General features: G+C 33.8%; 2 protein-coding genes and 1 long non-coding RNA gene across 4 annotated transcripts; 2 read left to right on the forward strand and 1 right to left on the reverse strand.

The window, feature by feature from the left end:
- Positions 1 to 577: 577 nt before the first annotated feature.
- Positions 578 to 6,023, forward strand: LOC106358882 (probable serine/threonine-protein kinase At1g09600). Of its 2 annotated transcripts, XM_048740861.1 has the most exons (6): positions 580 to 3,157; positions 3,221 to 3,538; positions 3,614 to 3,841; positions 4,034 to 4,134; positions 4,217 to 4,520; positions 4,610 to 6,023. In XM_048740861.1, the coding sequence occupies exons 1-6, from the start codon at positions 2,867 to 2,869 to the stop codon at positions 4,775 to 4,777; spliced, it is 1,410 nt and encodes a 469-aa protein (XP_048596818.1). In that variant the 5' UTR covers positions 580 to 2,866; the 3' UTR covers positions 4,778 to 6,023. The 2 variants fall into 2 exon arrangements, with proteins under 2 accessions (XP_048596817.1, XP_048596818.1); XM_048740860.1 differs by having other exon boundaries at positions 578 to 3,538.
- Positions 6,024 to 8,557: 2,534 nt separating this feature from the next.
- Positions 8,558 to 12,546, forward strand: LOC106359696. The gene is made up of 3 exons (XR_001272596.3): positions 8,558 to 8,704; positions 9,457 to 11,419; positions 12,195 to 12,546. It is a non-coding gene; the product is annotated as an uncharacterized LOC106359696 (long non-coding RNA).
- Positions 12,547 to 18,700: 6,154 nt separating this feature from the next.
- Positions 18,701 to 20,570, reverse strand: LOC106358886. Its single transcript, XM_048740862.1, has 2 exons — positions 20,431 to 20,570; positions 18,701 to 20,114 (listed from the first exon to the last, which is right to left on the reverse strand). The coding sequence occupies exon 2, from the start codon at positions 20,106 to 20,108 to the stop codon at positions 18,864 to 18,866; it is 1,245 nt and encodes a 414-aa protein (XP_048596819.1). The 5' UTR covers positions 20,109 to 20,114; positions 20,431 to 20,570; the 3' UTR covers positions 18,701 to 18,863.
- Between the last annotated feature and the right edge of the window lie 6,405 nt (positions 20,571 to 26,975).

Below are 26,975 nucleotides of genomic sequence, written 5' to 3' on the forward strand. Positions count from 1 at the left end.
ATTAATTATATCATATTACTTTAATTAAATATTTATATCTAATCAGTTTTGTTGTTTTTACAGTCAATTTAGTAGTTATTTGGACATATTGGATTATGTCTATTTATTTGAATTCAACTATAATATTTATTTTTTGATTAATTTTCTTATTTGCATTTTAGGTTGGTTGTTGTCTCAAATGCATAGGTATATTTTGGTAAGATTATGTATAATATAAGATATATTGTGATTAGAATGAAATAAAAAATAAACTAAAATGTCTGATTACAAATTACATAAATTAATATAATGATAATATTCTAAAGTCTCATGCATATATATAAATTTTACAAAATATCTCAATTGTAACAGGTAGTTAATATTTTATTTTTTATTTGTTAATATGTTTTAAGTCATCATCTAATTTAAATTAATAAATTATTATTATATAAACAAAATAAATAAATTATACATTCTTATTGTAGTTACATCTATGATTTTATATATAAGTTGGATCAGTTGCTAATAAATTATACATTCTTATTGTAGTTACATCTATGATTTTAGATATAACTTCGATTAGTTGCTAATATGTTCATTTGTTATTTATTGCTAAAATTTATTTTTAGTTTTTTCAATATCTCTTAAAATATACAATAAAAATGTGATTGTATTTTATAAATTATATTATATAAGTAAAATATAATTTATTTATTTTCCTGTAATTGTAAGAGCAAAAATCTAGTATTTTTGGGCTTTGCGAGTTTGAGGCAAGACTGGGTCAATTTAACTCGATTGATGTTTCTTATTTTGATCTATTATTTTGTGATAAAACTGTTTTTGTTTTTGAAATACTATCAATTGTTAATTTTGTTGTAGATTTTTAGTTGATTTTTTTATCAATGAATAATTAATGAGATGATATTTGGGAGGATTTATCAGTAGTATATTTTAGTTTTTTTTAATCAAAATTTTGGTTTAAAATTTTGAAATATATAGTTGATATTAGTAGAGAAATTCCCTAAGATATCATTTTTTAAGTTTTTGTCACAAAAATAGTTCTCAATGAGAAAAAATGACCAAAAGAAGTTTTATTAAAGGGTAAAAAATATATTTTACTCTAGAGTTAACTAATCTAGATTTAGAGTTTAAAACTGAGGTGGACTTTTGGAGATAGAATTTCAAATTTAAAAAACAAAAAATTAAAATTAAAATTTTCAAATGAAAATGCTATTTTGGTTATTTTTTATGGCTATTTTTGTGACAAAAACTTAAAAATAACTATTTGAGAGAATTGTCCAATAACTCTTTAAATGCGGTTTATCTAAGACTACGATTATCGCGGTTTCCAAAACCGGTTTCTGCAGGATTTTAACCTGTGGGCCCCACTTTTTCAAAAAAAAACGGTCTCCAAAGTCGTGAGTTAAGGATCGATCTTGGGCTAGTTTTTGTACAGTTTGCAGGGTCCACGGACACGTGACGGCTCGGTTCAATTTTTTTTTTTTAAGGACAAAAAAAAAATCAACCCATAACGGTATCACTAATCATTCTCTAATGCAACATGGAGTTTATTTTGTAATAATCTTGTCGATGTCCTTGGAGATTGTTATCAGCTAGAGAGATACGTTGTGGCAGACTTGAACTTAAAAGAGTTTTGGGATCATGTTCGAAAGGATACATAAACATAGAGAAAGTGGTTCCCATGATCTCTGACAGACAAGATCCTACGTGGGTCATTGTCATAACGACAACAGAAAACAACAAACATCTCTCATATTTGACCGTTGGAACAAATCTTTACCTCATGCAAAGTCGTTAAACTGTTTCTTAAAGACCCCAAAATAGAAAAACAAAGAGAGAGCTAGATCTTTTGAGTTGTGTACTCCACAGAATCTAGGGCTCCTCCTAGTTTCTCGCGAAACAAAAACGAATCAGTGTCTCATGGTCCTAAAGATTAATGACATTCTGTTCTTCAGTTTTCTCTCTCCGGATTTTCGTTATCGACGAACAGGGTTTGCTGCAACTTTTTGACCACCATGCAGTGACTTAACGGAAAAAACAAAAGCTTCGAGTATTTTTTTGTTGTTTGTAACGGTCTTTTCGTCCTCATCTCTTGTTTCTTGAGTTACAAGTCTTCTCTCCTGTGATTTTAGAATTTCTCATTGTACTAGCTAGGGCGTTTCAATTTCTGAAAAGTCATTGATTCTACATTTGGCTCTCTCTCCTTCCTCCTGACACATAACCTTCGAGAGAGTCAATTACATCTTGATCATCCATCTGATGAACCTGAGATTCTTGGGTTTTATACTTGGGGATCAATGAGGAGATAGTATTTGTTCTTGATGCACACGGAGATTGTGAAGTTGTCTGGAGTATTATGGGTTGCATCTTCTCAAAAAGAAATACAGAAGAAGAAGAAGAAGAAGTTAATGTTCAACATGAGAAACCTCAAGAAACATCCTCAGTTCAATTGATTGCGCCTACAACCTCCCAGAAAGATGACTTTTCACATAAATCCGTGGACGGAAGCTCATCGCATAAAGCATCTGGTCGAGGCAGCGGATTGATTGTTCCTATAGACGATAGTGATGGTAAAACGGTAATTGTGGAGAGACCCACAAGGTCCCACCGGAGATGTTCAACAGCAGATGTTGGAACAGGAGGAGGATTTCAATTGTTTCAGCAGCCCCCGAGTAATGTTATCTCAAGTAGCCCCGAGTCTGAGCTCACTGCAGCTGGATGGCCTTCTTGGCTAACCTCTGTTGCTGGTGAAGCCATCAAGGGTTGGGTTCCTCGTCCGGCCGAATCCTTTGAGAAGTTGGACAAAGTTAGTTTCTTTTGCCCCTAATCTTTGGTCTTCACGGCATGTATTAAAATATTTAAACTTATGCAGATTGGACAAGGGACTTATAGTACCGTGTACAGAGCTCGTGATCTTGAGACCGGTAAAATGGTGGCCATGAAGAAGGTTAGATTCGTCAATATGGATCCTGAGAGTGTGAGATTCATGGCTAGGGAAATCAACATCTTGCGGAAACTTGACCATCCAAACGTTATGAAGCTCGATTGTCTTGTCACCTCAAAACTCTCTGGTAGCTTGTACCTTGTGTTCGAGTACATGGAGCATGATCTTTCTGGTCTCGCTCTTAGACCCGGTGTCAAATTCACAGAACCTCAGGTACATTTTATGTCTGAAAAAAATGTTAACAAGTGGACTAATAACCATTGTTGCTTCTTGCAGATCAAATGTTACATGAAACAGCTGCTTAGCGGTCTTGAACATTGCCACAGCCGAGGAATCCTCCACCGCGACATTAAGGGTTCAAATCTCTTGGTGAACAATGACGGAGTCCTCAAGATTGGAGATTTTGGTCTGGCGAGTTTCTATCATCCAGATCAAGATGAACCCCTGACGAGCCGTGTAGTCACCTTGTGGTACAGGGCCCCTGAGCTTCTACTTGGAGCTACAGAGTATGGAGCCGGCATAGATCTGTGGAGTGTTGGCTGCATTCTAACAGAACTTTTCTTAGGGAAACCAATCATGCCCGGAAGAACAGAGGTGAACATCATCAGTTCTTTGAATCCCCATAACAATTCATCTTTTAATTTATTGATTCCAAGCAATGTCTTTTAGGTGGAGCAAATGCATAAGATCTTCAAGTTGTGTGGTTCACCATCCGATGATTACTGGCGGAAGACAAAGCTACCACTTGCGACAAGTTTCAAACCACAACAACCTTACAAACGTGTCCTTCTAGAGACGTTCAAGAGTTTGCCATCTTCTGCTCTAGCTCTTGTTGACAAGCTTCTATCCTTAGAACCAGAGAAGCGAGGCTCAACTTCATCAACGCTAAACAGCAAGGTAAATATATCCTTGTGCTTATTTATTATGCTAGCAGTTCTTGATTTGCCTCCTCAACTAAAACTGTAATCTTCTATTTTCTCTAGTTTTTTTTTTTTTTGAGAGCATACCTTAAATTTGTGATTAAAAATATTAATTTCACTTTCCTAAATCATTTTTTGAAAGCATACCTTAAATGTCTCTTTTCTCTAGTTCTTCACAACCGAACCACTCCCTTGCGAGGTATCAAGTTTGCCCAAGTATCCTCCAAGCAAGGAACTTGATGCAAAGGTCCGTGATGAAGAAGCAAGAAGGTATGTGAATAATGTTTCTTTTTCTTCCCACATTGATTCATTTCATGCAAAGTTCTAAGCATATCTTCTTATATAAATTCAGGAAACGTGCCGAAACTGTGAAGGGACGTGAAGCTGAATCGGTGAGAAGGGCTTCCAGAGATTTTAATCCTGAGGAAGCCAGTAGAACAGGGTCGAGAGGAGAGACGGGAAGAGGCGATAGAGATAAAGGATTTTCTCATACCAATTCAATGATTCACCCAAGTATAACAGCAACATGGAGTAAAAACGAAAGCTCTAGGCACAATGTAGTAGAGCTGAAAGCTACCCGATCTAGCAATGTGCCAGTCACAGCAAGATACTTGTCTCCTTCATATAAAGATGACGCAGCCATTGAACCCACGACGGTAGTAAAGTCAACATATAAGCTCTAATTTCCCACTTTTAGTAATGGTTCATAATATGTTTTTTGTTGTTGTTGCTCATGCTGTTACAGACATACAGACGCAAGAAGAACAGAATGCACTGTTCAGGTCCATTGATGCCTCCAGGTGGAAACATTGAGGACATTCTGAAAGAGCATGAGAGGCAAATCCAAGAGGCTGTAAGGAAATCGCGGCTTGAGAAATCTGCAACAAAGAAAAATCACAAAACAGGTTCATAAATAGAAGACATGAGTGAAGCTTTGGTAACACTAAAAACATCACCTGAACTGGAAGAAGGAAGACTGACCATGGCTATCGGGCTCTGCTTTTTGGTTTTATGCTGCAATAGCGACAGTTCTTCAACGTCTTTTAGCAGGCCGTTGCCGCCACAGCTATGCTTGTGCTACTAAGCTCTGTAATTATGTGGTCATTGTACATGGAAACTCTTTGTTCTCTCTCTCACATATTTTCATGTGGCTTGGAGAAGCAAATAAGTGTGTGTACTATTTAGGAACTGTGTTTAGTTGTGCAAGTCACTCTGCAGATATAAGTTTTTTTTTTCCAGTCTTTACACAGAAGTGCATTTACATATACAAGAACTACATAAGTTGATGGATCTTAGAATCCATTCAAATATTATGGTTAGAGTTTGGTCTAACATATTAACAGGAAATGAATAAAATAACTTCTTTTTATTTAAGACAAAAAGTCATTCTATTACTCAAACTTGAGGTACTAGAATAGAATAACCAACAAACCAAATGTCCCTATGATATAGGTTATTTTGCAGTCTTGAAATCTGCTCTTGAATCTTGAATAAAATAGCTTTTAATTATGAATTGATAGTGAAAATATGATACTACTGATTGTATAAGATGACGATATAGACAAAGGTGAAAGTGATTCTATGATTGTAACCAACTCGAAGTATAAAACTAGATAATTTAAGATTAGAGAGGATGTCCAAAAGGCCAAGATCCCTTTCTCCTTCATCTTCTTTCTTCTTTTCTAGCTGGTTCTAAGTGAATCGTAATGAAAGCTTGATCTTCATCGAGAATCTAGCGCGATCAAGTTGTCATTAATTTCCCAGTTTCTTCTATGTTTTGAGTTAGCTGTCAAAGCAATGTTGACTTCCTTAGGGCTTGATGGACCTTTGTTCTCTTATGTTTTGTTGTCTCCTTAATGGGATCTTAAACTATTTATTGGGACGATCGTTGAATCAGGTTTAGAATAGGGTAAACCCCATCTCCAGCAATAGTCCCCTCCGAGTTCAGAGTGTTTAATATCTTCATCCAGTTGCGGTGTTGATTCCAACCTGATCATGTATTTGTACCAGTGGCTTATGATTTTCAAAACTCGATTCAAGACTCTGATCCTTAAAAGTTATTAATGATTTGATTTTCTTTCTTTGTATATTAAATTGATTTGGCCTGGGCGATCATTTCCTTTTTTGTGGAGATATAAACCATTTGTCTCTCTCTCTCTCTCTCTCTCTCTCTCTCTCTCTCTCTCTCTCTCTCTCTCTCTCTCTCTCTCTCTCTCTCTCTCTCTCTCTCTCTCTCTCTCTCTCTCTCTCTCTCTCTCTCTCTCTCTCTCTCTCTCTCTCTCTCTCTCTCCTCAGGATGTTTCCTTGAGGAAGGAGGTTATTACAGAAATCAAAGTTACATGAGCCTGACACAATCTATCAAAGCTAAGTAGAGACGATCACGGTATTCTTCGTCTTCTTGCTCCAAAACCATGTTGGAGTGAACTATATCAACCGGCTCAAGTAACAGGGAGAAATCAAAAATATGTGGGCAAAGAGGCTAAAGTAAACATTGTTTCATTAAATCTTTAAAGCATTTCAACACCTTGTTGGTTCTATGAAACACATAACACTGATTTATAGATACATAAGCAAATTTTGTGTATGTTCTTTTACATATGAGTTAGTTTGAAAACTGCTCCAATGTTGTTGTTTGGCCACTTTTATTATTTAATAGTTAACTTCTGATGCTTCTAAGATCATATGTTCCTCCCATCTCTTGTCAATATGAAACCAAGAGCAAAGCTTCATCTTTAGACATGAAAAGCCAATTAAATGACCAAATAACATAGTTTAGACCAAATTTTCCTAATAAATTTACTCTTACCATCTAGATCTAAAACAGAATTCAGTTCAACTACCTCAGTATTACACAGTTTTCATTTTTCATTATTTTATTGAATGAACTAGAAAAATTAATTAAATACTTTCTAATTTTTAATATAATCTTATAAATTATGTTACATGTGGGACATCCACCTAATAAACAATTAATTTAAATAGTAATGTTTGAAAAGTATTTTATTGACATTGTTTTAAATAAATTCATAGTTCTAAAAATAGCAATAACTTTTTGAGAACATCAGATTTATGTACACGCATAGGACACATACCTTTTTATTTACTTAAAAGAAAATGAACGAGTCTAAAGCTTCCACATGTTATATGAGCAAAACATGGATTTTTCTAAATTAGATTCGTTTAAATCGGATAAACGTGGGTCAAATCATGGATAAAAGTGGGCCAATTCCATGGTCTATCAACTATTAATAAAATATATGATAACATTATTGTTAGATGTAACCAATATTATGTATAAAATCAAAAGCTTAAGACAAATTAAAAAGATAGAGATGAAATCACAACCAATATTTAAATGTGAGATAATCAACAAACATGTAATTTTGTACACATTGTAAAAAAAAAAAGCAAGAGTTGATTATCAAACTAGAAAGTGTTAGAAAAAGCAACAAATCATGCAAGGGCAGTCTAGGCTTGAATTGGCATGACAGATGGGTTGCAGACATGCCATGAGAAATTTCTACAAACTCATCAGACAACGCAAAGAAAATTGATAGCACTGTTTCTGAACATGACAAAACTCTGGTCATGAAGAAAAATTTCACAACCAGAGTTTTTGGTAGTCCTCCTCCAATGTCATCATCAGCTACGAGTTCTGAGACTTCATCTACATCTCAGTTTCCATTTCCCTTCTCATGAAGTTTCCTTTAGGGAAGAGGTTATTACAAAAAGCCAAGTCACATGAACCTAACACAATCTATCAAAGTTAAGAAGAGACGATCAACCAGTATTCTTCATCTTCTTGTTCAAAAATCATTGTTTGAAAAGAAACAGTTCATGTCTTACAACGAAGATGTGAATGTAAAGTGTTGTGCATGTTCAGATCCATCTTGCAACCAATGGAGTGATCTATATCCACATGCTAAAGTAACAAGGAGAAATATGTGGGCAAAGAAACTAAAGTAAAGATCGTTTCATTAAATCATTAAAACATTTCAACACCTTGATGGTTCTAAAACACACACAAAATACTGATTTATAGATATTAGTATGAAAACTGCTGCAATGTTGTTGTTTGACCACTTTTATTATTTAATAGTTAACTTCTGATGCTTCTAAGATAATATGTTCTTCCCAACTCTTTGTCAATATGAAACCAAGAGCAAAGTTTCATCTTTAGACATGAAAGGCCTATTAAATGACCAAATAACCTAGTTTAGACGAAAGCTTCCTAATAAAATTTATTCTCACTATCTAAATCTAAAATTGAATTCAATTCATCTATCTGATTATTATATAGTTTTCATTTTTTGTTATTTTATTGAATGAATAAAAAAATTTAATTAAATACTTACTAATTTTTTTTAATATAATCTTATAAATTATGTTACATGTGGGACATCCACCTAATAAACTATTAATTTAAATAGTAATGTTTGAAAAGTAATTTAATGAAATTGTTTTAAATAAATTCATAATTCTAAAAATAGCAATAACTTTTTGAGAACATCAGATTTATGTACACGCATAGGACACATACCTTTTTATTTACTTAAAGGAAAATGAACGAGTCTAAAGCTTCCACATGTTATATGAGCAAAACATGGATTTTTCTAAATTAGATTCGTTTAAATCGGAACATATTAATGTGAGTTTCTTAAATTAGATTTTTAATATGTATATATATGTAAGAATATTTCTTATGTTTATAGAAAAATAGAATACTTCATCTTTTTCCTAAATTTGTAAGTCAATATCAATCCATTTCTATAATCCAAGATGAAGAAATCCCTTCAACTCTCGTTTACGTTCTTAATTATCTCCATCATTCTCTCACAAGGTTTGTATTTACATCTTAATATATTGCATATAGTAATTCCATAATAAATTGATTATAATAAAATTTGACTAGTAAAATATTGTAAACCCCCATATAATAAATTTTGTTTACTAAATAAAACATAGCATTAAATTATCTCTTTGTGTAAAATTCATAAATTTGAAGAAGGCTAGAAAATATAAAAAGTATGGTCAGAAATGTTTCCGTTAAAATTGAAAGGATCAACCTTGAAGTATTTAAGTGTTTTTATACTTTATTTCATGTATATTTTTTTAATGTATGGGTTTATATATGATGAAGAACTATTATGATAAAATAATATTAAATAGTTTCATTTTTTTCATCAATTTATGAACATTTTGTCCTGCACATAGAAATGATTTAACCAACTCTTTTCATAATATGGATGAACTATAGTTCTTACGTAAATTTATTTGATATTTTTAATTAAATTTATATATTTTATAGGTAATATGGTATGCTTTTCCAATACATACAATAGTTGTTCTTAAAATATCAAAAATTTATACGTAATGTTTATTAATATGCACACAATTCTTAAAACCATATTTTTCACAAAATAAAAAATAATGTGTAACCAAACGATATGCACATTTTTTTTATTTACTGGCAAAATATATATATTTTTTTACTTATTACTAAAATTTTTTTGCGGATAAATAAGTTTTCTATTTCATAAAATCTATATATATTTTCTAACTATGAAGATTTGAGATTTTTATATCTTACAGGAATGATGGCAGATGCGCAGAAAAAGAATTGTCCTCATAAAATTCAAATAAAAGGAAGCTATTGTGCTCCAACTATATGTTTGGATAAGTGTAAGAAGCAACATGGAACTCTTGGTAGTTGTTCGGAAGAAAAAGGATTTTGTAATTGCGCTTGTAAGTAAGGGTTCTCACTAAGTGTTATGAATCTAGTAATGTCCAACCAAAGTTTTATATTATTTCTTTTAACAATAAGTCTAAATGTTTGTCTCTGATTTGTGGATCTATTTATAATAAATAATAATATGAATGTTAAATAAATACAAATGTGTAAAACAAGAGTGGACTATTAATAAAATATATGATCACATTATTGTTAGAAGTAACCAATATTATGTGTAAAATCAAAAGCTTAAGATGAGTTAAAAAGATAGAGATGAAATCACAACCAATATTTAAATGTGAGATAATCAACTAACATGTAATTTTGTACACATTGTAAAAAAGAAAAAAAAAGCAAGAGTTGATTATCAAACAAGAAAGTGTTAGAAAGAGCAACAAATCATGCAAGGGCAGTCTAGGCTTGAATTGGCATGACAGATGGGTTGCAGACATGCCATGGGAAAGTCTTAAAAACTCATCAGACAACGCAAAGAAAATTGATAGCACTGTTTCTGAACATGCCAAAGCTCTGGTCATGAAGAAAAATTTCACAACCAGAGTTTTTGGTAGTCCTCCTCCAATGTCATCATCAGCTACGAGTTCTGAGATTTCATCCACATATCTGTCTCCATTTCCCTTCTCATGAAGTTTCCTTTAGGGAAGATGTTATTACAGAAATCCAAGTTACATGAACCTAACACAATCTATCAAAGCTAAGAAGAGATGATCAACCAGTATTCTTCATCTTCTTGTTCAAAAATCATTGTTTGAAAAGAAAGAGTTCATCTCTTACAACGAAGATGTGAATGTAAAGTGTTGTGCATGTTCAGATCCATCTTGCAACCAGTGGAGTGATCTATATGCACATGCTCAAGTAACAAGGAGAAATATGGTGTCAAAGAAGCTAAAGTAAAGATCGTTTCATTAAATCATTAAAACATTTCAACACCTTGATGGTTCTAAAACACACACAACATACTGATTTATAGATATATGAGCAACTTCTATGTATGTTCTTTTACATACGAGTTAGTATGAAGACTGCTGCAATGTTGTTGTTTGACCACTTTTATTATTTAATAGTTAACTTATGATGCTTCTAAGATAATATGTTCTTCCCAACTCTTTGTCAATATGAAACCAAGAGCAAAGTTTCATCTTTAGACATGAAAGGCCTATTAAATGACCAAATAACCTAGTTTAGACGAAAGCTTCCTAATAAAATTTATTCTCACTATCTAAATCTAAAATTGAATTCAATTCATCTATCTGATTATTATATAGTTTTCATTTTTTGTTATTTTATTGAATGAATAAAAAAATTTAATTAAATACTTACTAATTTTTTTTTAATATAATCTTATAAATTACGTTACATGTGGGACATCCACCTAATAAACTATTAATTTAAATAGTAATGTTTGAAAAGTAATTTAATGAAATTGTTTTAAATAAATTCATAATTCTAAAAATAGCAATAACTTTTTGAGAACATCAGATTTATGTACACGCATAGGACACATACCTTTTTATTTACTTAAAGGAAAATGAACGAGTCTAAAGCTTCCACATGTTATATGAGCAAAACATGGATTTTTCTAAATTAGATTCGTTTAAATCGGAACATATTAATGTGAGTTTCTTAAATTAGATTTTTAATATGTATATATATGTAAGAATACTTCTTATGTTTATAGAAAAATAGAATACTTCATCTCTTTCCTAAATTTGTAAGTCAATATCAATCCATTTCTATAATCCAAGATGAAGAAATCCCTGCAACTCTCGTTTACGTTCTTAATTATCTCCATCATTCTCTCACAAGGTTTGTATTTACATCTTAATATATTGCATATAGTAATTCCATAATAAATTGATTATAATAAAATTTGACTTTTAAAATATTGTAAGCCCCCATATAATAAATTTTGTTTACTAAATAAAACACAGCATTAAATTATCTCTTTGTGTAAAATTCATAAATTTGAAGAAGGCTAGAAAATATAGAAAGTATGGTCAGAAATGTTTCCGTTAAAATTGAAAGGATCAACCCTGAAGTATTTAACTGTTTTTATACTTTATTTCATTTATATTTTTTTTAATGTATGGGTTTATATATGATGAAGAACTATTATGATAAAATAATATTAAATAGTTTCATTTTTATCATCAATTTATGAACATTTTGTCCTGCACATAGAAATGATTTAACCAACACTTTTCATAATATGGATGAACTATAGTTCTTACGTAAATTTATTTGATATTTTTAATTAAATTTACATATTTTATAGGTAATATGTTATGCTTTTCCAATACATACAATAGTTGTTCTTAAAATATCAAAATTTTATACGTAATGTTTATTAATATGCACACAATTGTTAAAACCATATTTTTCACAAAATAAAAAATAATCTGTAACCAAACGGTATGCTCATTTTTTTTATTTACTGGCAAAATATATATATTTTTTTTTTACTTATAACGTTTAAAACAAAATGTTACTAAAATTGTTTTGCGGATAAATAAGTTTTCTATTTCATAAAATCTATATATATTTTCTCACTATGAAAATTTGAGATTTTTATATCTTACAGGAATGATGGCAGATGCGCAGAAAAAGAATTGTCCTCATAAAATTCAAATAAAAGGAAGCTATTGTGCTCCAACTATATGTTTGGATAAGTGTAAGAAGCAACATGGAACTCTTGGTAGTTGTTCGGAAGAAAAAGGATTTTGTAACTGCGCTTGTAAGTAAGGATTCTCACTAAGTGTTATGAATCTAGTAATGTCCAACCAAAGTTTTATATTATTTCTTTTAACAATAAGTCTAAATGTTTGTCTCTTATTTGTGGATCTATTTATAATAAATAATAATATGAATGTTAAATAAATACAAATGTGTAAAACAAGAGTGGACTATTAATAAAATATATGATCACATTATTGTTAGAAGTAACCAATATTATGTGTAAAATCAAAAGCTTAAGAGAGTTAAAAAGATAGAGATGAAATCACAACCAATATTTAAATGTGATATAATCAACTAACATGTAATTTTGTACACATTGCAAAAAAGAAAAAAAAATCAAGAGTTGATTATCAAACAAGAAAGTGTTAGAAAGAGGAATAGATCATGCGAGAGCAGTCTATGTTTGAATTAGCTTGACAAATGGGTTGCATACATGCCATGAGAGGGAAAATAGATAGCACTGTTTCTTAATATGACAAAGCTCTGGACAGGAAGAACAATCTCATAACTAGAGTTTTTGTTAGACCTCATCTAATGTCATCATCAGCTACGAGTTTTGAGACTTCATCCACATCTCATTCCCCAGTTCCCTTCTCAGGAAGTTTCCTTGAGGAAGGAGGTTATCACAGAAAGCCAAATTACATGAGCCTCACACAATCTATCAAAGCTAAGAAGAGACGAAAGCCAAGTTACATGAGCCTTATTAATTATATGATTATTTATATGATGGTACTATAAAATACGATTAATTATATTATACTTATAAGAAAAAAATACATTTAATACAAAATAAAATTTAACAACATATATATATATATATATATATATATATATATAAATTAAACACCCAAATCTAGTTTTTTGTATTTTGTTTGAGAATATAACACATTTCTATGTTCGACTAGTTTCAGTTCTCAATTTAATTGACTGACCGAAGAGATTAGCAGTTGTATCATGGAATTTTTGAATGTATTAAACTGACACAGTATATATGTTTAAAGAATTAAGGAGATTGATTTTATCTCGGCTCTGCTTAGACTAAATAGTATCCCTTTTATATTTATAGAGGAACATTTGAAAAGATGTAACCTCAAGTTTGTAAAAATTAAAAAAATGTGTATCCTACCTGTCAGTTAATTAGCATAACAATTTTGATGACGTGTCAGCTCCATATTCAATTGAAAAAAAGAGTTGGTCCAAAAGCTCTCTAATGATTTCGCTAGGATCCCTTAAAAATTCGATGCACATGTTGCTAAGCATATGATTTGATACATAGCGTATAGCGTGAGATAATTAAGCATTTAATGGAATTGACAGTTTATTGGAATGCTAGCACTTATTAGTATATATTTATATATATAAAAAAATGTTTGTATCTCTCCTATTGAAACACGTCAGCGCCAGGTAGATAAGTCGTTGTCTCTTATGGCGACACGTGTCCTGGTCCAATGAAACTCATCGTTTCATTTTTTCTTGTGTGGCCTTTGATTTTTCATCTGGCCCGAGAAGATGGAGTTTGTCTCTAACCCTAATCTTGGAGAATATGAATTGGCGTTCGTAAATCTGTGTTGATTCGACTTTATCCTTCACCTGATTCCAGATCCAGTGACGAAAATCAAAACTGTGGAATACTCCTTTTTTTCAACCCGCAAAGAATCTCCGCCATAGATCCAACAATACTCTTCACCAAAAAAAACTCAAGCACCGCGAGAAGCCGCGAACAAAGGAAGAGTAGCGATCGCCAAGAACGAGGGCTTCTCGACATCGGGAACACAGAGCTGGAGGTACTGGCCGAGCCGAGTGTAGGAAGCCACGAGATCAGGGGAGTTAGAATCTTCGATCCAGACGTGGATGGAACAGCGATTCGGCGGCGGATTCGATTAGAGAGAGGAGCTGGGGTCCAGAGAGAGGCATCATGGAGAACCGCCGCGGCGGTGACGACACGGTTGTTACGGGAGGAGAAGCGGAGATTGCGTGCGAGGGGGAGGCGGCGCAGGATAAACATGGAGGAGAGGGGTAGCTAAATTGTGCATGGGTGCTGGTGATAGACGGGGAGAGAGAAAGAGTGGACATGGTGTGTTGTGGAATTTTTTTTTTTGGCCGGTAGTAGGAAAGGGCAGCCCGAGTATGTCCTTATCACCTGGAGAGAAGGCTACAAGAGCAAGCAGAGGAGACATCACCTCCAATGCCCACCCTCCTTATCGGTCAATCTTTGAAGGACATGAAACAAAAAGGAAAAAATATAAAATGGCAAATTGCTGGAATTTACAGTTAACCCTAAGGAAGGTAAACTATTTACGGGTTTTACCAAGTTTAACCGGAGGGAAAACCGAATCGAATTGAAATACGAACCAAAGATCATAAATTAGACTTAACCGTTCCCAATCCAACTTAAACCCTCCGATCCAATCTCGATTTTAACCATCTCGAACCCGAATCCAAATAACCATTCAATTTCGATTTAAACCAAGTCGAGTCTCCCCTTTATTTCCATTTCCCCTCTCTCTCGGGATCCCCTCTCTCTCAACGGTTTCCCCCAAATTCGAAAACGTAACCCTAGAACATCCCACTCCCCTTCGATTCCTTCGATTTCCCTTCGATTATTCACCGAAAACGTGTGAATCATGGTTGAAACTAGGCTGGGTAAGAGAAAGGATAGGCCTCCTCCAACGGATCCTCCTCCGCAAAAGAGCAGGACCTCGAAGAACTCGAAGAAGAACAAACCGAAGAAGAGTTCCAAGAAGAGAAAAACGACGGATGAGGAATCACCGGCGGTTGATTTTGTTGGAACCGTGGGAGTTGCGGAGGAGAATGAAGTAGAAGAACCGGCTAAGGATGTAGAAGATCGGGAGAAAGAGAAAGAAGAATCGGAGAAGGAGAAAGAAAGGGAAGAAGAAAATGGAGACGAAGATGAAGAGGAAGAAGAAAATAGCGATGAATCTCAAGAAGAGAAAGACGAAAATGGAGACAAAGATGAAGAGGAAGAAGGAAATAGCGATGAATCTCAAGAAGAGAAAGACGAAAATGGAGACAAAGATGAAGAGGAAGAAGGAAATAGCGATGAAGAAGTAGAGAACAAAGATGAAGAAAAAATCCAAGAGGAGGAAGACACCGGAGAAGAAGAGAACGGGACTCCCGAAGAGAACAGAGGTCAAAATGAAAATGAAAATCAAGAACAAGAGAACCCCCATTGGAAGCGGAATTAGGAAATGTTGATGGTGATGGTGAAGGGGTTCTCGGGCAAGGAGAAGAGGTAATAAGTGTGGAACTTGAATAGGGTTTAACTAGATATACTAGGAAAGGCTCGGATAACTTAGGAGAACTATGTTTTAGTACTTGCATAACTGATGTAGAACACAATGTTACTTGCAGGAATTAGAGGCAACCGAGGCAATCAAACCGTTGAGGATGTACTTCTATGAGTCGGAGTACAAGAAACAAATAAAGCTAGCGACCAAATGTTTCGTCAAAGACGTTATGGTTACATTTGACAATCTGGAACCGCCGATGAGTGATACTGAGAGGAAGTGGTTTGAGAAGCATCCACAATTCTGTCACGTGTTCCACCTGGAGAAGGACTCAAACCACATGGTCCAAGGAATGTGGATGTTGCTATTGCGGACAGTGGATAGCTCGAAGAGGAAGGAAGTGTGGTTCATTGTGAATGGTGTTCCCATCCGCTATGGCCTGAGAGAACACGCTTTGATCTCAGGTCTTAGCTGCCGCAACTATCCACTTGGGTATAAGGAGTTTGGTGATAGAAAGTTCGTGAAGCGCCATTTCAAGAAGGGAGAATCAATAAGGCTTCAGGATGTCAAAGCGAAGCTGTTGACTATGGGAGAACACAGAGACCGGCTGAAGATGATGGTTTTGTTCTTTTTAGGAAGTGTTATCTGTGCGCAAACGAAAGTAGGAAAAGGCGCCAGAGATGTTTTGGAATTCTTCCAAAGAGCTGTGGACGATCTCGAGTTCTGCGAAAACTTTCCATGGGGGAGGTACTCGTTTGATTACATGGTTAAGGAGATATCGCACACATAGATCATTTTGGAGGTCGGGTTAGAGAGAAGACTTTATGGCCACTTCCAGGTTTCTGTCTGCCACTGGAGGTAAGCAATTGAAGATAATCACCTTATCATTTGTTAATTTTATTGTGTTAAGTGTTTGTACATGATTGGTATGTAGTTGCTTGCTTTTGAGGCAATTCCCAAGTTGGGATTGAAGTTCAGAAAAGAGGTTGAAGACGTCGATGTAGACTGTCCTAGGATGTGCAGATCAGTCTTTAAATCAGCAGGGATGAAAGGGTTTTCACTTTCAAAATTGAATCGGGAACTAGACAAACTGGACAAAATAACGGTATGTTTCTTCCCCTACAAACTTTGAAAATGTTGTAGCATTATACTAACATAAGATTATTTTTTGGTTTTAATTTTTTGGTATCAGTCACGGGATATCCACAGCATCCTTCCTACCAAGACAGAAGAAGAAGTAGCTCTTTTGGAAGAGATGACTGAAGAGGAGGACGACAGTGATGTCGATGATATTTCTGTTGACAGTTGGGTAAAGCGTCTTGCAGAAGGACATTCAGTCTTTTTTGAAGAGATGTATGATGTAGACGTTGCTGCGCGTGATCCAAATGCACAAGAGGCTGTCGACGAAGATCAGGATGACGAAGAAGGTGGAGAGGAAGGAGGCGCAAGCCAGAAGAAGATGATGGAGGAGTTGATCAAACAAGTGAAAATGTTTGGCACTCAGCTAAAGAGAGTTAAGAAGACAATGGACAAGTTTGAGGAAAGGATGGTGGTTCCGTTTGAGGCGTTTATGAAGAAAGCTATGGATGAAGGGCAAGGAAGCAGGGAGTGAAGAACTCGGTTATGTATTTTGTAAACTCGGTTATGTATTTTGTGGGAAGTTGGACCCATTATTTTGTTGTTGTGTGGATGTTGGAAACCTATTGACTTATTAGGTATGTTGGATGAAACTTGTTCTTGTTATCATGGATGTTGCAATCTTGTTATCATGGAAGTTCTTATGATTATATTTTGAATGTGCCTCTTAAGGAAAACTAGGGAAAAGTAGGATAACTTAACGAAAACTAGGACAACTAGGAGAACTTGGAGAACTTAATGAAAACTAGGAGAACTTAATGAAAACTGAAAACTAGGAAAACTAGGAAAACTAGAAATACTAGGAAAACTAGAAATACTAGGAAAACTAATTCTTCAACACCACACTTAAACTAAGCATACAATTCTTCAAACTTCCTAACAATGTCATCTTCTTCATTTTCGTCATTCCCGCCCCCGCCCTTCCCTGTCTTCTTCTTCTCCAAGTGACTTTTCATTTCAGAAATGGTCTTCTGTAATTGCTCAATCACTTTATCCTTCTCCTGGATTTCATCACGGGCTTGAAGCAATGCTCTCCTTTGCCATTCTGTACCAACCTCTTCATCGAACCAAGAGAAGTAATTTCATTCATTTCCAAGCTGCAATAAGGTCAAAATTCAAACCCAATTCAAATTCAGATTCCATTATATCCAGATTCCATCATATATTCATACCTTAAAACGCGGACAGCCATAAAAGTGTCGACCAGGATTTTTCTCAGTCCAAGCTTGCCTTATTTTCGCCGGCAAGCCACAGTGACACAACCTCAGACAAGAAAATCGGCGGCGGCTCCTTTGCGATAAAGACGAACCCGAACCCGAACCCACTTCCATCTTCACTTTTTCCATCTCACTTGCTCGGCGAGGGGGGAAGAGAATTCGATTCTCAAAATAGAGAAGAGAGACGAGAGACACGAGAGAGAGGGAGAGGAAATGGGGGGAGAAATAGAGAGAGAGAGAGAGGGAGAGATGAAAAAGGGATAAAAAGTCAAACTGAAAGTACTTGAAAGGCTTTGGGAGGGGAGTAAATTTGTGTGGTTGAGATAATTGCCCAAAAAAAATTTGTTCATAGTTATACCCAAGATACTAGTATTCCCAACTTTGGTCATAGTTATATTTTTGTCGGTTTCTAATTTATTTAGTGTTACTAATCTATTAAAATTGGTTATCTAGTTTTACCTTCAATATTACTAGTTTAAATTGTTATATATATAGTTCCGTGCAATTATATTTAGCGAATAGATATAACTCGAAAATTTCGTTTGTAAGATGTCTTTGGCCAACAAAGTGTTATTGGAATTGTAAGGTCTCGTAAGGGATACATGAGAGTTTTTTTCCTAAATTTCAGAAATTGATAACCGAGTTTTATTATAAATATATGTTAGAGTTGCGAAAACAAATATAAAACTATGATATTCAGGTTTTGATAGAGAAAAAACTATGAGATTCGAGTTTTGATATAGATAATACTAATGTCATTACAAAACAAAGTAGATTTCAAGTTTTACGCAGTTTTCCAAGTCATATAACACGATACAACCCGAAATGAAACAAAGTTCAAGAGCTTACAAAACAAAATCAAGTACCCAAATGCATTACTCGAAATATGCATTACTCCAAATTCATCCAAATTTAAACTCTTTTCCTTCCTTGCCGCTTGATGCGATATGGAGGTATGATCTTCACCTCCTTGATCTGATCTGGTACATTCCAAGAAGCCATGTCGGGCACAACATTAAGTGTTCTGGAATACGCCAAATGCCACATTTCCGTCCAGTAGTATTTTGAGCACAACTCATGGATATCAAGGCGCCTGCCATCAACATTCCTAGCGAAATAGATATAAGCTGCCAGTCCATGCAGACAAGGGAACTTTTCATAGTCCCACACCTTGCAAGTACAAGTTTTTCCAACCAAGGTCGCCCAAAACACCTTTCCTGCAGTGTCAGTGATCTCGTACTTAAGCTCGTAACTATCAAGTTCCCGCACAGGTAACTTATGTGCAACAGCCCATAGATCGTGCAAGTAGTTCTCAACCCGAGGCACCAGTCTTGTATTCATTGATCTAGAAACAACATCCTTCCGTTGAGTGAACCAATCAGAGAATTTCCTAATGATACAATCCAGCATTGGTATTAAGGACCACCTTGTTGCCTCTTTAAACACGTTCTTCATTGATCCCAGAGTGTTGCTTGTATCCAAGTTGTACCTATCACGTGGGAAAAAAACCCTTGCCCATTTGTCCTTTTCAATACCACATTCCTCCACATACTTGTACGCAGCTGGACATCTTATCTTAAATGAGTCGTAAGCAGAATTGAAGTCATCAACCGTGTAATATCTGCCCAACTCCATAAGTTTTTGCCCGACTATATTCTTGTTGACGTTACAAGCATGCAATTTCACCTTTTCCTTCAAATGCCATAAACAATGACCATGGTGAGCCTGTGGAAATACGTTTCCTATGGCGAAGATCAAGCTCTGATGAAGAGTACTAATGAAAACCAGTTCAGAAGAGTCTGGTATAACACTTTTAAGCATCTCGAAAAACCAAGTCCAACTAGCAAGATTCTCACCATCTACTACTGCAAACGCAAGTGGATAACTCTGACCATTAGGATCCTGAGCTTTCGCGAAAACTAAAACACCACCGTTCTTCAGACGTATCCCCTCCACAGCTATCACCTTCCTCATAACTGCAAACCCTTCAATGCAAGCTCCCAAAGCTATGAAAAGGTACTCAAATTTACTTCTATCATCCAATTTCAAACAGGTTTTTGTCCCCGGATTCACTTGCTCTAACATGTACAAATAGCTATACAACATCTTGTAGCTCTCTTTCGGACTACCAGGTATATCTCTGACGTGATTGCTCATTGTGTCCTGCCAAAAGGAACCAAACAAAAGAAACTCACTACAATTTCCCCTACTATTATCCTGCTACAGTTTTACCAGTTATTCGAATTTTTCATGTTTTCCTAATTCTACCAGTTGTACCCAGTTATTCAGTTTTACTACAATTTATCAAGAACAATTGAATAATCTAGGGTTTATCCCTATCCCTCAACTCCAATTCACCTACCGAAATTCATTATACCGAAATTTACCCCAAAACTAAACAAAACTTGTCACAATTACAAATCTATTAAAACCCCCAAAACCTACTTCCGAAATAATGCTCGAACAGAGCATAGCTTACCGGCTGCAACTTTATCGGCCCCGACGGCAACAGACGGCAGCGTTCGAGAAGCTGAGAGAGAGAGGAGTGGAGGAGGAGTGGAGGAGGAGTGGAGGAGGGGGAGAGTGGAGGAGGAGCTGCAGGAGGAGCTGTAGGTTTGGTCTGGGGGGGAGGGGAGCTCGGGGGGAATCGGGATTCACTTTTTTCTTTTTTTTTAGACCAAACCAACAAACATAAGAACCACTTTTAATTTTTTTTTACAGACCAATCCAATTCAGATCCGACCAAACCCGAGTTATGTTGGATGCCGATTTTGGTTTGGGACATTCTTGGTTCCAATTAAAATATGTCCTTTTGGTCTTTTCACATATTCATTAATGCTTGATGGGTATAGTATATTTTATGGTGCATAGGAGATTGATTGAGGAGGAGATTGGGCATTGGAGGTGATGTCCCCAAGCAGAGGGAGCTGGTGAAATGGGTTTTGACTAGGAGGATTACGAATAGTGATCTTGAGGCTGCTGATCTTGATGAAGATGGAGTTGTTGGGTGAGAGAGATCATGACGTTTTCATTCTCTGTCTTATTTGTTTCCTTTTTCCTTCTTATGCTTATGGTTGTTGTTTTTTGTGTGTGTGTGTGTTTGCAGAGCTGCGGAGTTTATATTGTATAACTGAAAGAGATGGGGAAGATTGATGAGAAAGATATCTCTGGGATCGTGGAAGAGTTTGAGCAGCTAGATTACGATGAGTCTGGAACTCTGACGACTTATGCATCGTTCTAGGTCAGATGAATCGGGATCTTTGTTATGTTATATATGCACAGCACCCCACAACAACAAAAAGCAAAGGAAGTGTACAGTTTTTTTGGAACTTTTGTATGTTTATGTTTGTGTTTTGTAATGGCACATTCTCGCTCTTTGACTGTTTTTTTTATGCTTGAGTGTATGATCTACAAACGTATAGATATTTCAATTGATACACACTTTGTGTCATAAAACTGAATTTCTTCCTATTAACCTGTAATGGAGCTCTGTTTTTTTCATTTAATCTGCTCAAAGAACATGTGATGATGATGATTGTTTTGTTTCTTTGAAAACTCTGTTAGACTGAACAAAACATTTACAAAGAAGAGAGACAAAAAGAAAGGAAGAGTATTAGAGATGTTGTCGTTTGTCAAGCTGAGATTCATGGCAATGTGGGTCAAGCCAGTCTCTTGAAACACTTTTTGACATGCTAGGGAGGAGAGCAAAAGGTAAACACAAATTAGATGATGGGGTAGTGTTCGTCAACAATAAAGTTGAGGGAGAAAGACAAACAATAAAAAAAAATAATGATTACATTTTTACGTTTTTATGGTAAGATATTTTTGTGAATTTTAACAAATGGGAAAATAGTAGAGTTGGTATAACTATATGTAAATTTATGATTTAATCTTCAACATCTATCTTTTGGCTTATTCCAACAATTAGTATATTCTGAGAGCTGTGGTACAACAACATGTTTATACGTGTCTATCTTCTGAGTCATGAAAGCTTTGTAAACTGTTACTTGGCTCTATCTCCATAATTGCTGACTCTTTCGATAATTACAATCAAGAAAAAAAAGAAAGATTACGGAACAATTGCTTTTACATGGCTCTCCCCGAGATGTAACACCAGAGGACAATGTCAATGAGAAGAGAAATACAAACAACATGGATGTAAAGTTGGTTCCATAAATTCTACAATTCTCTATATATATATCTAAACTAATTGGTCATCCGAACTATTTAACTAAGTTTTAATAAGAAAAGTTTATATGCTTCATAAAGTTCTTTATGAACTTAACAAAAAAAATATATTAGATTAAATTCCATTAACATAAAGATACATTATCTTTTGTAGCATCAAAATCGACATATTATGATTTTAAAGTAATATTGGTTTGAATATATTTTTATAACTTATGTTATAGTAATAGACTGTAAGGGATTATTAATTTCATAGTAGTTTTTTTTTTAAATCCTGCTTAAATGAATGAGTTTTACTTAATCCGACATTTAGTATGACCTTCATTTCATATGGTTTATTTGATAAAGATTGGGATGATATGATTTATTTGATAAAATTTAATAAAATGTGTGTATACTTAAATAAACATTTTAGATTGTTATGTTATTTAACTAACTTTATAAAACAAATTGTAAATTGATACATTTTTCACATTATCTAAATCAATAGGTTTAAAAATGTATGAAAAGTACCAACGCATCAAAGACAAATATATAAAGATGAAAAATAGTTCATAATTTTTGTATTGAATTTCAGTTGTAGTGTCAAGTATTTTTATTTTACTTGATAAAAATATAACAAACACCAAAAATGTAAAATAATCATTAATGAAAAAATAAAAGCTTTTTATTAATTTATCAAATCTTTGATTTCTAATAAGAACATCAGAAACAATAGTAAAATTAAAATTATTTTTAGTTTAGAGTAAACTACATATTTTTACATGTATATGAAAATTCAATATATCTTTTAATTGATATTCACTTGCTTAATAAAGATTAATATAGACAAAGATAAGTTAATAACAACATCAATTACAATAATTGATCTTTAAAAAAACATTGTATCATTTATTAATAAGTGTCTCAAATTAATATCATTTGCTTTTCTAATACTATTTATGTGATGTAACATAATCTTTTTTGTAGTGTATCATACATATCTCTTGCAAATTCAAACATAAGTGTTTGTATCAATCGAAATATCTATATATTTGCAAACAAAATAACTTAGATCACAAGTAATGTATATATCCCGCCCGTAGGGCGGGCCGATCCTAGTTTCTTATGTAATGTTGTACGCCAATTTTGTAATAGTTCGTCTAATATATATTGCCGGTTACCATATATGTTTAAAACAAAATATTTAATATGTGCATATTGATAAAACTGTGTATTTAAGGATATATATCATTATATCCGTAGCTACGACTATATACATAACATATTTATGCACATAACTATATATTATTTATTTGTATATTAGTTAATATTTAAATTTACGTTCGTATACATACATTGAAATAACTTATGCATATGTATACTTTTGTTATTATGTCACAACATCCCCTATTACACAACTATGTGCATATTCACAAAACTAACAAGCATGTGTTATGATATAAATTTTAATAATGTCTTTAAATAAACATATATTGAAAATTTAATATTCTAATTTTGGAAATCTTCATTGTTTTTTTTTAATGATTATAAATTATTGGAACTATTAAACATCCCACATTAAAAAAATTTCGTTGGTGTAAAACTTTTTTACACAAATATGCAAATAATCATAAAACCATAAGAGTAGAAACCTCATTTAATAAATATACATATTAAAAGTATACTATATATCTATGTTAACATCATTTAAATTTAATTATATATCATATATGATAGATAAGATTGATTGATTGTTTTGATTTATTTACCCTAAAATGATTGTGAATAAACAAAAGTGATAGTTTGACTTATATGTGCACACCAATTTTTTACATAATAGTAATTGATTTCTTAGTTATTCAATATATATAATATTATTTTATTGTTTCATAATATGCATAAAAACATAAAATAAGCAATAAATATAAAATATTTATTTTGCACAAAACGCGGATCTTAACCTAAGTATGTAGCTCTTTAATAATTTTAAATCTTAATCATTTTTTAAATCTCAGGCCAAAACAAACAAACGAAATAAGAATAAAATCTAAAATCAATATTTATATTGAGCAATAACCAAAATGAAAAGGAGACACAAAAAATAGAAAAATATTGATGATAGATAAGATTGGCACGTTACTTTTCATATTCATAATTAAATATTAAATTGTTAAATCATGATATAAAACCGAGCTGGCATAGTTTTATTGTAACCAAATATTAGATTTGAGATTCTTCGGCCTAAACGTGAGGTTCTTATGTGATAAGTGATTTTTTGACCTAAAATATTTTTAAAAATGAGATCACCTCATCAATAAACAAAATTATGTAATTAACAAAATTTTAAAAAATTGTTTAAAGGCCAAAATATTAATTCGATCAAAAATATACATTTATTTTTTTCATTCAATATTTTTTAAATAATTTTCATATAAATTTAACATGCGCAAGGCACAAGTCTTATCCTAGTTTTGTTTATGTCTATTCCTATTATTTGTAATTTGTCACTTTACATATTCGATTTGTCCATCTTATAGAATATGGATGGTTACATAAATCCCGTTTACTTATAAACCTTCTGTTTCAAACAGACTTTACCTTTTAAAGAAACAACTGTTGAACCAGGACTTAACCAAGTTCCATTGAGTCACATTTGCAAGAGAAATGACTAACGAACATAGGATATTCATCAATTGACAGACAATGTTGTTGCTGATATCCACTGCGAATCAACACAATTCTGATACGTGTGAAAAGACTTCATACTTAGAAACTATTAAACCCTCATAGGTCCAACACTCAGAGATATATATGATAATATGAAATTAATTTTGTTCTTACATACATACGAGCAAAATGTTGTACAAGTCATCACAGATAATGCTTCAAATTGTAAGGCGGCTGGAGACCTTATTGAGGGGAGGTTTCCTCACATCTATTGGACACCATGTGTTGTTCATACTCTCAATCTCGCTCTGAAAAATATTTGTGCAGCAAGGTATGTGGAAGAAAATCAAGAAACATATGAGGAGTGTAATTGGATTACTGACATTCATGGAGATGCCATTGCAATAAAAAACTTCATCATGAACCACAACATGAGACTAGCCATTTTTGGTAAGTTCTGTCCGCTGAGATTACTTAAGGTTGCTGATACACGGTTTGCCTCAATCATTGTGATGCTTAAGAGATTGAAGCTGATAAGAAGGGGTCTTCAAGCCATGGTTATAAGTTAAGAATGGTCTACTTACAGAGATGATGACAATTGGGAAAGCAAGCTTTGTTAAAGAGAAGATTGTAGATGATGACTGGTGGGAAAAGGTATCTTATATTATAGATTTCACAAGATCTATATATGAGATGATTAGATTTTGTGACACCGACAAACCATGTCTTCACTTGGTATATGAGATGTGGGATTCTATGATCGAGAAGGTGAAAGCTGAGATTTACAAGAGAGAAAAGCGTTCAATGTCTGAATTCAGTCCCTTCTATGATGTTGTTTATGAAATTTTGGTGGCTCGCTGGACAAGGAATAACACTTCCCTACATTGTCTAGCTCATTCTTTAAATCTAAGGTATGATTTTAATATATGATTTATCATTTTATTTTTCATTTGTCACATATATATGTTTATATATTGTTCTGTATTTTGTAGATTCTATAGTGATTATTGGCTGAATGAAGATTTGGCAAGAAAAGGTCCACATAGGGATGCAGAAATTTCACATTAAAGGATAAAGTGCTTTTGAAGATTGTTTCCAAGCAATGAGGATCACGTGAAAGTTATGCAGGAGTATGCATTGTTCTCGATGAAGAGTGGTCATTTTGAAGATTTAACATCCATTTCAATGATGTCTACAATGGATCCCAAAAGTTGGTGGGCAAACTTTGGTGCTAAAACTCTTCTACTCCAAGCTTTGGCTTTTAGGTTACTTGGAAAGCCTAGTTCATCTTCATGTGCTGAGCGTAATTGGAGTACTTACTCATTCATTCATTCACTAAGAAGGAACAGGTTAAATCCTAGTCATGTTCAAGACTTAGTTTTCATCCACAACAACCTAAGACTTCTATCAAGGAATTCTGATCAATATGAAGGTGAAAAGACCAAGATATGGGACGTTGGTGGAGATGGATTTGATTCTATGGAAGATGTAGGATTCTTGGAGTTTGCTGACCTTTCACTAGATGAACCGGAATTCGAAAATGGGCTACTAGATGATTAGTTTATTCTGTTGCTGTTTAGTATTTTGATCAAGTGTGTTTGCTGCTGTTTCTGTTGCTGTTTCTGTTGCTATCTAGTATTTTTATCAAGTATGTTTGCTATTGTTTCTGCTGATGTCTAGTATTTTGATCAAGTGTGTTTGCTTCTGTTAAAACTTATGTTTCAGATTTTAACATTTTGACTTATGGATATTTTTATATTTTCTTATAATATGGTCGCCGTTTCTATGACGTACCCTTATCTACAAATTTTAAGTTTGACTTTTCCCGTCTCCGCTCCTGTCCCAGTTTCCGGTTCCCGTCCCGGTCCCGGGGCTGCTTTGGAAGTAACTATGAAACGTTCACTTCTTTGGAGAATGTTTAGGAGTAACAACAGCATTAACGATGGCTTCTACCTCTTCTTTGACGCCTTCAAAGAAACCAGGTCCTTTCACATCATCAACTGGTGTATTCTGGTCAATGTCGTCACTTGTTCCATGAGTCTCTTTGTGATGGTGGCTCCTCGACTTTTCAGGATGATGACCTATTGCCTCTATCTCTTCTTTGACCCGTTCTAACACATTAGGCGCTCTTACAGTCTTCTCCTCTTAGAAAAAACACCCAACAAAGAAAATAAGAATTGTGTAGTT

Source organism: Brassica napus, chromosome A9 (genome assembly GCF_020379485.1).
Source record: "Brassica napus cultivar Da-Ae chromosome A9, Da-Ae, whole genome shotgun sequence".
NCBI lineage: Eukaryota > Viridiplantae > Streptophyta > Magnoliopsida > Brassicales > Brassicaceae > Brassica > Brassica napus.

What these genes read in the sequence shown, in the direction of transcription:
- LOC106358886 (XM_048740862.1), bottom strand. Translation starts at nt 20,108, where the DNA reads ATGAGCAATCACGTCAGAGATATACCTGGTAGTCCGAAAGAGAGCTAC.
- LOC106358882 (XM_048740860.1), top strand. Translation starts at nt 2,867, where the DNA reads ATGCAGATTGGACAAGGGACTTATAGTACCGTGTACAGAGCTCGTGAT. An exon ending in CATCAACGCTAAACAGCAAG is followed by an intron (nt 3,842 to 4,033) that starts GTAAATATATCC and finishes TCTTTTCTCTAG; the next exon opens with TTCTTCACAACCGAACCACT. An exon ending in CGTGATGAAGAAGCAAGAAG is followed by an intron (nt 4,135 to 4,216) that starts GTATGTGAATAA and finishes ATATAAATTCAG; the next exon opens with GAAACGTGCCGAAACTGTGA.